At 40.3% G+C, this 13283-nt stretch overlaps 1 protein-coding gene across 2 annotated transcripts in view; it reads left to right on the top strand.

Moving 5' to 3' along the window:
- The window catches only part of ilf2 (interleukin enhancer binding factor 2), a 103612-nt gene that overhangs the window by 21486 nt on the left and 68843 nt on the right, over positions 1-13283 (top strand). For both annotated transcript variants that reach the window (XM_022231351.2, XM_022231348.2), the window contains exons 9-10: positions 8108-8195; positions 10625-10801. In XM_022231351.2, the coding sequence (XP_022087043.1) occupies positions 8108-8195; positions 10625-10801 (265 nt within the window). The remainder of the gene's footprint in view (positions 1-8107; positions 8196-10624; positions 10802-13283) is intronic.

Genomic DNA, 13283 nt, shown 5'->3' with positions numbered 1-13283 from the left:
ATTTCATTTAGTCATGGCCTCCCGTTTATTTGAGAATGGTCTGTGTCTCATCCCCCTGTTACTTGGAATTTGATCTTGACATGAAATGGAGACCTTGATGATGAAAAGAAGCCCATAAATGCCTTGCTTAATCCTTGTAAACATCGTGATATGGCAGATGGATACCACACTTCGTATTAACTTACATGTATATTAACTGTCGGCAGCCACAATCATAATCTGGATTACAGATAAAAAGATCATGCACCTTGTCATTGTTTGCTACCGCATTCTATTCACAGTTTCACTTATGATGTGATAAAAATACACATAGTGGATTCAAAGTTTGACATACGTGTACAGCAGACTCTAATGTCTAATACTTGATTGCATTGCCTTTAACCACTTCCTGCGGGGGAGCCCGGTTTCGGACACTGTGTGTTTATACGCGTGACCGTGGTCTCCAAAATCGGACAAAGGAAACAGGGCCTTGTAACAAAAAAAACATTCTAGGAACAAAAGACCAGGCTGCTGGGCATTTTTTCACTCTCAATATTGGAGAAAATCCAGCCTTGTTTTGAAACAGTATACCAGAGTTTTGAGCATTTAATGTGGGCGGATTACCAAAACAAAAGCGCTCTACCACCGCAGCGATGAGCCACACAGCACCGCTGCACGCTTTTCATGCCCCTATTGAAAAGAGGTCAGCTGGGCACTGTGCCAGGTTCGTGAACAAAAGAAAGTTACATAACACCGCACAATCTGGGCTCTTTTTACAAGGCTGCAGGCCTGGCTGAAGTACTCGGGCGTCAATAGATTTTGTCTGTCAGGCTACAGTGGCCACCAGACAGTACTTCATGTGGGTGTAAACATCCATTAATTGAAATGATGAATTTTTGAAGAATTCTGAACACTGAAAATCTTGAAAAAGTCCTGATTATGTGCACTGCATTTTACAAACCACCCGGCAGCAAGTGGCTAACCTGTATGACTTCAGTTAATCTTGCAGGATAAGTAACTGTACAGTCAGCTTTTTACAGTGCTCTGAAGGAAATTTAACATATTCTTCTCGACAGGTGTTAATACGAGAGTTCAGCCAAATTAGAACCACTAGTGTTTGTCACATGATGCATGAAAATAATTGTGAACGAAGTCATCCAAAGTTGAAAAGTTTCAGATACCTTTGATGATAATAGCAGGGAGATGTGGTCAAAATTGTTACAGGAATGGAAAGGATGATGATGAGAGAAAAAGGGTTCACATGTAAATGGATGTCAACTGTATTCTGTTTAAGTGTGTGTAAACTTTTGGCCATGACTTTATTTAGAGTTGTAATCTGTGAGGAAATACGTGTGTATGGGTTCTGAGTTGACATTTTTGACTACAGGATGCTGAAGTCACTCTTTGGGTCACTTGGTAAACACCTCAAAGAAGCACAGCTGTGTCGTGTTGTGCACTGCAGAAATATGCAAGAGAGTGATTGTGGGCACTTGTGCATATTTGTCAGTGTTGTAAAACCAAAGGAGGGTTTTAAATGCAACTTTTCTGGCACCAAGATTTGCCAGAATTTTCCAGCTTTAAGTTGTCTTCGGGGATTAATTGTTTTAGTACATTGTCATATTATATAACAACGCTTATTTGTGCATGATGTCATGGATAAACATCAACACGTGTGACACAAGGTGTTTTTTGGAAAGTCCCTTTTAGCTCATGTTAATTATGTTTGAATGTCCAATTAACCATGTTCCAATGTACATGTATGCATGTTCTCAATGAAAATTCAAAAAGTGGATGTGACCAGGTGCAGAAACCATTTTGCGCATTTGTAACAATGAGAGAGAAGTGCAACATTGTGCTTGATAGTCATGATAGTAGACATGTAAGTGGTCATTGAACCAAGAGGAAAGGCTGCTGACTCTATAATCAGTTTCCACTGGATGAGAAATTGACTTTGACTGGGGAAATAAGCACATTCCCCAAAGATTGTGTGGGCTCTCTAATAATACTTGGTACAAATTACCGCTGTCTCTCTTTAGCAGGTTCTGCATGCACCAAGTTGACAAGGTCCTCCCCCTCCCCTTGCATCAAGTATTTGCCTTGTAACTTTGTAATTGAGTCTTGGTGTTTAAGAAGAAATGGTGGTTACTTCTGCCGGAGACTAACTAGATATTGAAGATTATCAAATGTATGGAAAGAGATTGAGAATTAACTTTTCGGTGAATTTCTCATAAACGTTGACAGCACATGCTTAAATGTCAAAACCTACCGTAACTTGATCAAATCTCAGACCTTGTTTGTTTTATAAAGTGAATTTGTGTGCTTTCATTGGTGTTACGTAGCTTCATATCACCAGCACTATCAGCGTCGGTCAGGCACATCTCAGTCAGAGGTACATGCAGATCCAGGATTTGAGCAAATCCATCCCACCACTGCATGTGATCACAGTGCACTTGCCCAGGGGACTTGCCCAGGGGACATACCCCTCCCTGAACACCAGAATGTTATAAATTTGCTGTAATAACAGATAACAAGATGTTCTTCACAATTATTTTATACAATACGTTGGAGCATGACTACAAGTATAATAAATATGGGTAATTCCCGAAATTAGGGGTCCAAAAGTGTGACATTTGTGTCCCTTGTTACATCTGACCTTTGTTAGTTGACATGGAAATATCACGGGAATTGATTTCAAGCTACATGTATTACTACTTGCTTGGCAGGTAGTTTATGTTCATTCAGTACTTTTGGAAATTAGAAAATGTGTTCTGATCTTACAAAGTCATATGTCAGATGTGACAGGGACGTAAAAAAATGGACCCCTAATTTCTGGAATTACCCATATGTCACTTTTTGGTTATGCCTGGATAGACTAAGAGAGAATTTTACTTGTGCTTGGATAAATTAACAGTTATGGGACATACATGTATTCACTTCCATTCCATTCAATTCAATTCAGGTTTATTTGTATGTGCAAAGTAACAACACCATTGACATTTGGAACACTTACACGTACATGGATTTATCGCCATCTGCTTCTCTGATGTGCATAAAAAGTGCTGAAACCTGTCATAATGCAGTCATTGAAGAATCCACTCGTGTAAGGAAGAAAGAAACCATGTTGTTGCCTTGTTGGTTGGTTTTCTCATTGCCAAATGCTAATGAACAGTACATAAAAAAATTGAAACAGCATGTTAATAATTGTGGTTTAGAAATGACAGAAATGACTACCAGTTTTCTCCCATGATGAATAATTATGTACAGGGGCATTGTGTGGTACATTCTAGATTACAAATCAGGATCATAATATCACCATTTGGACACTCGAGAACAGTTTTTTGTTGATATCTGTTTTGTTCTTTCAATTAAATTGGCCCATACATTTACATGTACCTTGTATTGGACAAAAAGAAACAAACCCATACAACTGGTACAGTTATTCTCATACCTGCCATACTGCTTCCTGCGACCATGTTTGCCTCCTAGAGACCACTTTAAACTTTACCGTCATACATGTAATTTACATAATTCAGCACAGAACCACTCCATGCAGGGTTGCTGGTGCCCATTCCATAGGGGACACTTGTGGCAAATTTTGTATATTTTACTAGGTGACACCTTTACTCATCCCCACACCTGAGTGATTTCTGCTGAGTTTGTACACACTGTCAGAGGCTTGAACGCATCTGTGTATGGCACCACACTACAAAAGGGAGCCCTCAAGCAGCCAGGCATTGAAGCAAAATAGCTCTTTTAATAGCAACATTGTCTCAGAGTTTCAAAGAGCATTGATACTGTAATAAGCATTGTACGGATCTCGAACACATGACTATCTGGAGTCAGCATTTGTAAGGCCCAACTTTGTAAAGAACTGTGTATCTTGTGTCTTAAGTAGTTAGTATATCCAGCCGAAAATAATGTTATGTTTAGGGCCAGTTCGTTGTGGAATAATATCTTCCACAACTGGTTAAATCAACTGGTTTTCACTGTGTACATGTGGTACCACACAAATGCATCTACAGTGTGCATGTCTTACCAAAAACTCCTTATTACCAGGAGTTGCTGGGCCACTTCCACATCTGTCAAGGGGAAATCTGGCGAAGCCGCTAGCAGAGCTGGCATTTTTCCACCCTATAGGTACATGTAGGTGTAGCCGCAGCCGCAGCCAAATAACATGGACACCTCTCCACACTGCGAAATGTCAACTTCCTCACAATGAAACCGTGGAATCTTTGTTTAGCCATGGGGATGCTGACGAGTCCTTTGTGCAATGAAAAGCACTGAAAAAAAAAAAAAAGACTCTGTGGCGCACTGTTTTTGTGCAGCAAAAAGGCCAAGTCCATCCAAAAAATTGAATATTTGATCTTCTAACGGATTGAATCTTTGATAATAGGTATACCAATCCAGAAGAAAAATACAGTGTACGTGCATGTTTTTGTGATGGTCCACTTTGTTGAGTTCCAGGATAGGGGGTCCGTCCCATAGCTGAAGGGAGGAGGCGGCTTGGAATCAGTCAGTCCTAATTGGTGATGAATTGTTTTAGTCCCAGTGATATCACACACTACCATAAAGTGAAACTGGTAGGAAAGGAAACTTGTGGCCTTGCTAAGTTTACGTGGAAGACCTTTGAAATACAACTTTAGAATGCAATTTTGAAACCAAATAATTGAAATTTTCTATTGTTAGTTCATTGATTCTCCCCCCAAATGCTTGCTTTTTAAACTACATTAAAAAAAAAAAAAAGAATGTTCAAAACTTGCGCAAAAATTCAAGTATTTGAATATTTGGCACAGCCTTGTACATCATATTGCTGTTTTCAGAAGACTTTTCAGAAGGGTAATTCCAGAAATTAGGGGTCCATTTTTTTTTGCGTCCCTGTCACGTCTGACATATGATTTTGTAAGTTCAGATTACATTTTCCAAATCCCAGAGTGATGAATTAATGTATATCACCTGCCAAACAAATAGTAATAATTTGAAATTAATTCCGGTGATATATCCATGTCAAATAACAAAGGTCAGGTGTAATAGGGACACAAAAATGTCACACTTTTGGACACCTCATGTCTGGAATTACCCCTAAGACTGTTATTTTTCGCTGGTTGTGAACGTGCACTTGGCTACTTTTGTGGCATGAATTCTTGTCATTGTCATTTTAGACTAATCTCGATGCAGACAACAGACTGTGTCCATGATAAGACATACTCATATGTGTTTCCATGACAACTATCAGAGGCAGTCACATTGAAAATAGCAGAGAATTGATGTGAAGGGTGCAGATTTGTTGAATGTTTGCCGTAACTTTTTGGGGGCCTATATTCCAAAAATTACGGTAATAGTTGTAATCATATGTCAAGTGTGAGTAGTGGGGATGTTAAATGTAATGTTTCATGTTTGGTTTTGATGTCGTAAGAGCCAGTCTTAATAAAGTTAATGTATTTCAACCCATTGCGGAGATAGAAATGATGTTCCCCTAATTTGCATCACTTCACGAAGGCAGTTTGTGCATCCACTGTAAAACTAGTTCCCTCCTTGGTCTTTCAGCACTTGAGCAGATCATTCACCTAGTGGGACATATCTGGCTACATACATGGAAGAATGATAATTGCTCCCTACATGTCCGGGAAAGAATGTTATGGTTGGAAAGAATCTGTGACTGCCGGGGACTGATGTCCCCCTTAGGTCCAATTAACGCATTGAAGAAATCCAGCTCATGTTCATGTGCATCCTGGAAGAAGTCACATGACAGCGATGTAATCTAATCATAAGGTTCAACCCTGAACAGATGTGAACAAGCATAGACACCTCTCTGGAGAGCCTGCCTAAGCCATTATGACTGATGGGCTTGCTGATCCCCAGAATTTGTTGTTGACTGATCCGAGGTGTAAAGTGACAGCTACATCTGGGGTGAACATGGTCTGCCCAATGTTTCAACATGGGGAGTTTACATAAACACTTGTCTCTTGTCACACAAATGTGCCGCATTTGTCTGGACTTCAGTCTGAAACATTGTTTGTTGATGTGCGCATTATTGTTTTTACTTGTTTATTATTCCTGGGTTTTGAAACTCACCGAGAATTCCGATACACCTTGTTATTCTAGTAATGAATGTGGGCCGAGTGGAATGGGGTTTTAGGTGGTTTTTTTTCAGCCTTTGCAAGGATTTGGCAACATTGCCACTAATTCACATTCAGTTCAGTGTCAGTTGTACAGATCATGTTTCACTAGTTCTAAGCAAGCCAAAACATCGCTAGTGTAGTCAGGCATTTGTGCTGCAGTATACACATCTTGACAACAGATTTTGACATCCTGACATTTTCAGGTTGGTGGTAGAAACTGGATACCGTCCAACATCAGAGGGTGCTATTTACTGCCAAAACTCTTGTCAAACATTTTGAGGCCATCTTTTATCTGTGGCTCATGGGTATTTTTGGTCTGGTTTTGGGGTGTGGGTGATTGGGGTTGGACTAGTACTCCCTGGTCAATGTACTGCATGCAGAAGTATTTTTATGTTCAGCGTACATGTACTTCTCCATTGATAGGTTTAAGGCATCACCAAACCAGAAATGGCCTCTTCAGTTTTTCTCACTTGGAGAAGAGAGTGCAACTATTTCTTTCAACATAGTCAGTCTTGTTTCAAATGAAGTGTTAATGTCAACATTTACACAAAATGCTAATTATGGACCTTACATACCTACTATGGACCATAAAATAAAATAGGTTCCCATAATGTAGGTTGTGTGAACCTTGTGAGGACTAGGCCCAGTCCACACAGGTTTACCGCCTTTCTGGAGAACAGTTTTAGAGGCTTGTTAAGGTAGGATTATCCATAGAAAAAGAAAGAGGAACAGTCAGGAAACCACAGACAAAATCTGGCTTAGAAGATTGTTTATATTACAAGAAAATTGAGTATTTTCACCGAGTTTTAACTCATTAAAAAAAATAAGGAATGTCCACACTAGGTACATGTACACTAGGTAGGTATGTGACCATTAGTATTTAGACTTCCCCTTTACTCTGTCTGTGGAATGCCATGATTTTGTTTTCTGAGTTGAATGACTCTTAGTTTGTATATGTTTGTACATTACATGCATTTATACATGTACATTTACTCATTCTTAGTTCTGTTTGGCATAATGTTCTCCGTTCTGAAGGTACTTTTGTTCCAAGTGGACACACTAGTAACTTGTCTCTTGGTCAGAAGTCAAAATCAAAAGTGGTGTTGAGTTACAAAAGTGATGTCACATTGGGCGATTTCTAAACTGGTAGCTAATATGTCATGCCATGCTTTGGAATGTTTGTTAGACCCTGTTGTAAGTCAGTGTTCTGTGCTCAATGGAGAACAAATGCAGAGTGAACAGAATTCCTTTGCGGTTGCTTTGATGAAACAAGACTTGCCCTTGTGGGCATTAGTGTGACTGATTGAAATTGATGTTTCAAGCAGTCCTTCAAAACCACTGATTTATATATAATTTTTTCAGAATCTTGATGAAACACGAGATGGATCTCTGATATCAAATCAAACTGTTGCAGTATATGCAGAGCATTGACTTTGATTTAGTCTAGCTCTAAGTGATGCACCTGGAGCACATATGTTTTGCAAATCATGCATACTGCTGTTATTTAGATTGATATCTTTGAAAGGTGTCATTACAAGGCAAATCAGTCATTCAGGCAGATCATTCAGTCAAGTGACAAAATAAAAGGTAATTGACCTACAGTGTACATGATCACAACAATGATATATCTATTGGGCTAAACACTACCTTTTTCGTGTGAGTGCTACACATCCTGATAATGCTTGGTCCATAGTAGTACTGCAAAACATTACTTACAGACTTTTATTTAGACCTTTTTGAACAAAATATAGATAAACCAAATTATTGGCTATGGCTAAATATGGATATTTGTGGAGATTTCTCCAGATTAAAGGTTCTCTTGAATTCCACTGCATCTTGATGTAACAGTTTCTTCAGTCATTCACATTTTTGGTTTTAAGTTGTAGAGCTCTTCTTTAAAATGTGCTCATCTGCAGCACAAGGGGCTCAACTCAGCTGAGTGGGACTCTGTAATCTTTTAGTATTAACAACAGCTTTTTTCCCCTCGTCACATTATTTTCATGATGCAGCATCAAGGTGCTAATCCGGGTACTGAAGTACATGAGGACTCGCTTTGAGGGATTGGAGCCTCTCAACCCCTGGATTATTGATCTCCTTGTAAGTAGTAACCTTTGGCGTTGTTCAGTTGGAGAAAACTCCCAGAGCTGGCTAGCTCCTCCTGACACACTGTTGCCCTTTAAACACAACTGGGCTCCACCTGTGGAGCTAGCCAGCCCCAATCCTAACCCCTAAAATTTGTGGGACAGGCTCGATTTTGAGCTCAGTGGGGGTTTCTTTTACAACCGAGCCCCACTGCTTCTTTATCAATTGAGCCCAGTTGGCCTTGCTATAATCATGACACGCAGCCTTTTACCTTATTCTGCAAATTCTTACTTTTGAATTGTCTGTCATCATTTCATTATTTTTTTTATTTACTTAACATTCAAAACAATGTACTTGTAATTTTTGTTGAATATCGAAAACCGATTCTTGTAAACTTCCCAAAGACACAAAACAGCACATTCCCTGAGCCAACTGGTTCAACTCCAATGAGGAAATTAAGGGATCTCTGTCAGTCACTTCAATAGAAACAAAATCTGTCTGATGCAACACATCTATATTTGCAGCCTGTGTTGTAAGTAAAGCACATGGGATAGGGTGACAGGGGAACCTTCGCTTAGAAACAAGCTCCATTGAAACTCTAGCTCCAGAGTTTAAATACCATCTCAGTATGAATGAGAGCAGTACATTTTAGAATGCAACTCTCGGTTCCACAGAACTGTCACAGAGTTCACTGAGTCCACTGGGTTTACTGAGTCCACTGAGTTCACTGAGCTGGGTGCTCAAGACTGTAAGGGTTAAAAGGTCCCTGCTGTTTTTTTACTCAGATTCAAATTTGGTGGAACTCTCTGCTCCTGTGAGTGGTTGAAAACTAGTGAACATCTCTTGTTGGTTAATTTTATTGAAAGTGCACCTCAAATTTTACATGCTTTTCTTGGCAAATGAGGGTGCCTTGGGGAAAAAAAAGTCCAGTAGAGACACGGCTTAAGTATTTACAGCTTTTTGTCAGGTTTATCTTTTTCAACGGGTTGGAGAGACGCAGAATTTTAGTACAGAGTATGTAGCTGGAATTAAAATGAGATCAAATATTAAACTCAGACCCACAGGAAATTAAAGAAGCCCCGGCAGAGTGCTTATGGCACACTGAATGATTTAACACCGTACATATACAGATACATCATCACTTTATTTTCCAAACCAGCCAGACTGTGTCATTGTTCAACCCCTCTCCAAGACCTGCCCCCCCAAAAAAAACAGTGCATATGTATGAACTTATGGGGGGGTCACATGGACAAGGACAGATGACTAGGTTTGGATGTGCTACAGAATGCAGAGACAGGAAGCCAGCCATTGAATGGTCAATGATTTTTTATAACCCTCCTTTTCTCCCTGGATGGGGTCAACAGTGTGTAAATCTTCTAGGGCCAGGCCATCCTGAGAGGCCAAGTGGTAGGGTCAGTCAGCCAGGCAATTTCATATCTTGCCCGAGGTGATTGATGAGCATATCTGGAGGCTGATGGTTTTGGAGCACATGCAGAAAATCAGTCATCTGGTCTGGGAACCCCAGGCCATTTTGTGACCACAACTTTTTTTCTGAGAGAAATTTTTTTTTAAGCATGAAGCCCCAGAAAGATGCTCAGTCAGAATAAGGCAGATTCATGTGTTGAAGTGTATTCAGTTGAACTAGCCAGCTCATATCATGGTCGTTGGGAACTGTGAAGCTGGATGGTAAATGCCCAGTAGTAAGATTACAAAATAAATGCAAGACGTCAGACTCTCACAGCTTTATAACTTGGAACGTACTTTGCTGAGCTCTTTTCAAGCACGTTCGTCTTAAAAAAAATGTATACATCTGTAACAGTCTGAAGTTAACCATTCATTTTTTTATTCACCATTTTTGTGTTTACCAGTCAGTGTTAGTGTCCTCAGCTTCATTGCCGCCTATCCAGCTCAATATTTTTGTAGTAAAATTGATGCTTAAAAAGTACTGGAATGTGGTGTAGCACTGTCTTGGTGAGGATAATTCATTTCACTGATGACGCATGCTTGCCAGTATGCTGTTATTTCTGACCAATATTGAAGCTGTGAGGAACATTCAATACGCAGTGTGGACTTTTTCCACTACTGGAACTATGCGTCCATAGGCAGCTAAAAGACATCTAGATTAGATACATCCCATTCACTGTGTGCAGGCCGACTGTCTTGAAATTTTCACTTTAACACAATACACCGCAGGATATTTGCATCTGCAAGAAGAGTATTTTAGGGGACTGCTATGTATGCTTTAACGTACATGTATGCAAGAGTTGCATACGTTAGCACTGTTAATCAATTAAATGACATGTACCAGCTAATTCTTTCATTGTTGACTAAATATCCCAGGAAACTGATTGGTTATTGAGGACAGATCATTATCTTGAATGACATTCTTGTCTGTAGCCTCTTCTCAAGGATTTTTCCCTATTCTTCCATCTGTATGCTGACAGTCCCACTATGCCATCATGAACAACCCACCCAGGAAGCCATTGGCCATCAACTTGGCCTTCCGCCGATGCCTGTCCTTACTAGCCTCTGGCTTCTTCCTGCCCCGATCCATGGGCATCATTGACCCCTGTGAAGGTAACGGAATGAGGGCACACTGCTCACTCCTCCTGGACCAACAGGTACAGTATATATAAAATTTGACAAAATTACAAACGTTGAATGCAGAAACTGTCAAGAGTCGCACGTTGGTTAACGACCGGGTTGCAGAAGAATTACATTGGCTTAAGTTGTTGAAAAGTCCCTTGTGAATGCCAGCTGTAACGTAAAACTTTATTCATAAATACCGTACCTTAGACAGTTTCCCTATTCAACAATGCACACTGTGACAGCGTGTTAACATTTGTGACCTGCTCTGTGAAAATGAGCCGCATGTCTCCAGAGCCACTTTTGAGTTAAAGGCCTTTGAAAGAATCTTGCACAGTGTTTAAGCAATAGGAATCCTCAACATTTTGACATCTACTCAATGTCCATTTTCATCATACCAAACTGAGTGACACATCAAAAGAAAGAGCTCAAATTCCTCAATCTAATACAAAGTAAAATTCCAAAGTACATGCACATGTAGCTCCAGAGACTTGTGACTCATTTTTACTGAGCGGGTCACATTTGATAATGCCTGCTGTGATTTGATAATGGCCGCTTGGTAAAAACGTGCTGGCACCTGGATACGAGAAATTCTGATCCATTCCTATTGGTTGAGAGACTTTGTGTGCCGTGGCACACAGAACTCGCCTCGTGCACGCCAAGTCCATATAAGGAGATTCTTCTTGACTACTTGCATGAGGAAAATTCATAAAATGGACGGGGGGTGTTCAGAAAAATGAAAGTAAACATTCTTCAACAAAATCTCTTGAAATTTGGCGTATACTGACTTCTTTTGACTCTGACTAAAACGGTATTTATGAATGAGAATAAATATGTGCTTGATTGGTCGTAAACTAATTTAAGGAGAGTAAATGCGGATAATGCCCTCACCTGTTGCTGGGGCATCCATTCTCTTGAGCTGGCATGTTTAAGACCGGCCAGGCACATATTTCTTCCCTTAGTTTTGGTCATGTGAATGGGCAGGACATACCCACATGACCTCTGTTGTTTCCTGCGCATGCGCCCAGACAGTCACTGTGCATACATGTTTGACGTACAAAATTTTGAAAAATGTCGTATTTCACTAAGAGGGCCTCTTGTGAGATTCTGAGAGGACATGTCATGGCAGGTTTTAAGTGACCAGGGGACTTTCCGTGTGCTGTGAGTAGCTGCTGTGGAACGTTAACAAGCACTCAAGCTTTTCACACCTTTTAGTCCAATGCGAATGCAGCTGAAGACACTTTCATGAAAAGCTGTATAGCAAGTCTGCATCACTTGATTGCCTTGACCTTTCACTCTTTTATGGCCTTTGATTGACCTACCATCCGACCCCTGATTAATAAGGATATTTTCCCTCAATACTGCTTCCTTCTCCTTCCTTTTTAAGCCTGTTATTTCCACTTGCCCCAGCACAATCCTATCTCTTAGGCCAAGATTGTGTAATTGATCAGACTATGGACATAATTATGAGTAATATAGCAAACGAAAAGAGAAGGTCTAATTCCTGTTTAGATTATTTGTAGAGGCCAGCTCCATGGACAGGTCAATGTCTGATGGGTCATTGACCTCACATCTACTCCATCTCTTTCCATCTCTGCATCTGAAGTGAGAGCATGGATATAACAACAATGTAGGAAAGAGCAGAGAGGGTGGGAAGGAAACTTAATACTTCCTAAGGAGCCTCAATTGCCCCGGAGTAATTAAATTGTTATTAAACTTCATTGCATGAGAAGGGGTTGATGAATCAGCCCGGGGAAGGTGGGCTGATCTGGTGCATACTGCTGGCTGCACCTGCATCAGGCCGAGATGGTCTGAAAATTGACGAGTTTGTCCTGCCAGGGAGGGTTATTACTCTGATCCATCCCCAGGGAATGCTGTTCTGCTCAGTTGGGCAGGTCGGTGTTATATGAAATAACACTCTGCCACTCTGGGCTGGAATGTCTCTGGTTTATAAGATGGAACTGCTGAAGTGGTATGTTAAATGTGTGTGTGTTGGGCACTGGAGAAGAAGTTTACTTCCGCTATTTTGTTGAATTGGCATAGAGGCGTATAAAATCCAGCCTGCAAATTTTAGCATTGGGTGAACTTTGGATGAAGTTATTTGTTATGGAATGATGTAGGCAGGAGAGATTTCTGGACATTTAAAGAGTACTTGTGTCGTTGGTATTTCACCATGCGTTTGTAAATTCCATTTGATGGACACTTGCTTAATCTCTGCTGTGTGCTGTTTGATCTGGGCATGAGTATTGTAAAGTTCTGACACCTCAGCAACTTTGTGTAATTACATGTTGGCCTACATGTACGTGCATGTTAAGGGGATGTTATACTTGTTTCTACATGCCGGTAACAGGGAGCAAAAGAGATTTAAAATCTGGCATTCCTGTTTGAATTGAAGTATAAAAATTTTAGATTAAGAAACCTAAAACGCAGATCCGTATCTCAGATTTGAATATGAATAGGAGGGAGGGTTACAGATCAAACATTTTAGCACTTTAGACTCGGTCAAGCTTAAGGGAT

The sequence above is a fragment of the Acanthaster planci genome, linkage group LG08, assembly GCF_054643075.1.
Source record: "Acanthaster planci isolate LZ-2023a linkage group LG08, COTS_SCS, whole genome shotgun sequence".
Taxonomy (NCBI): domain Eukaryota; kingdom Metazoa; phylum Echinodermata; class Asteroidea; order Valvatida; family Acanthasteridae; genus Acanthaster; species Acanthaster planci.
The sequence above is the reverse complement of the archived record's forward strand: the minus strand, read 5'-3'. Positions and strand labels throughout refer to the sequence as shown.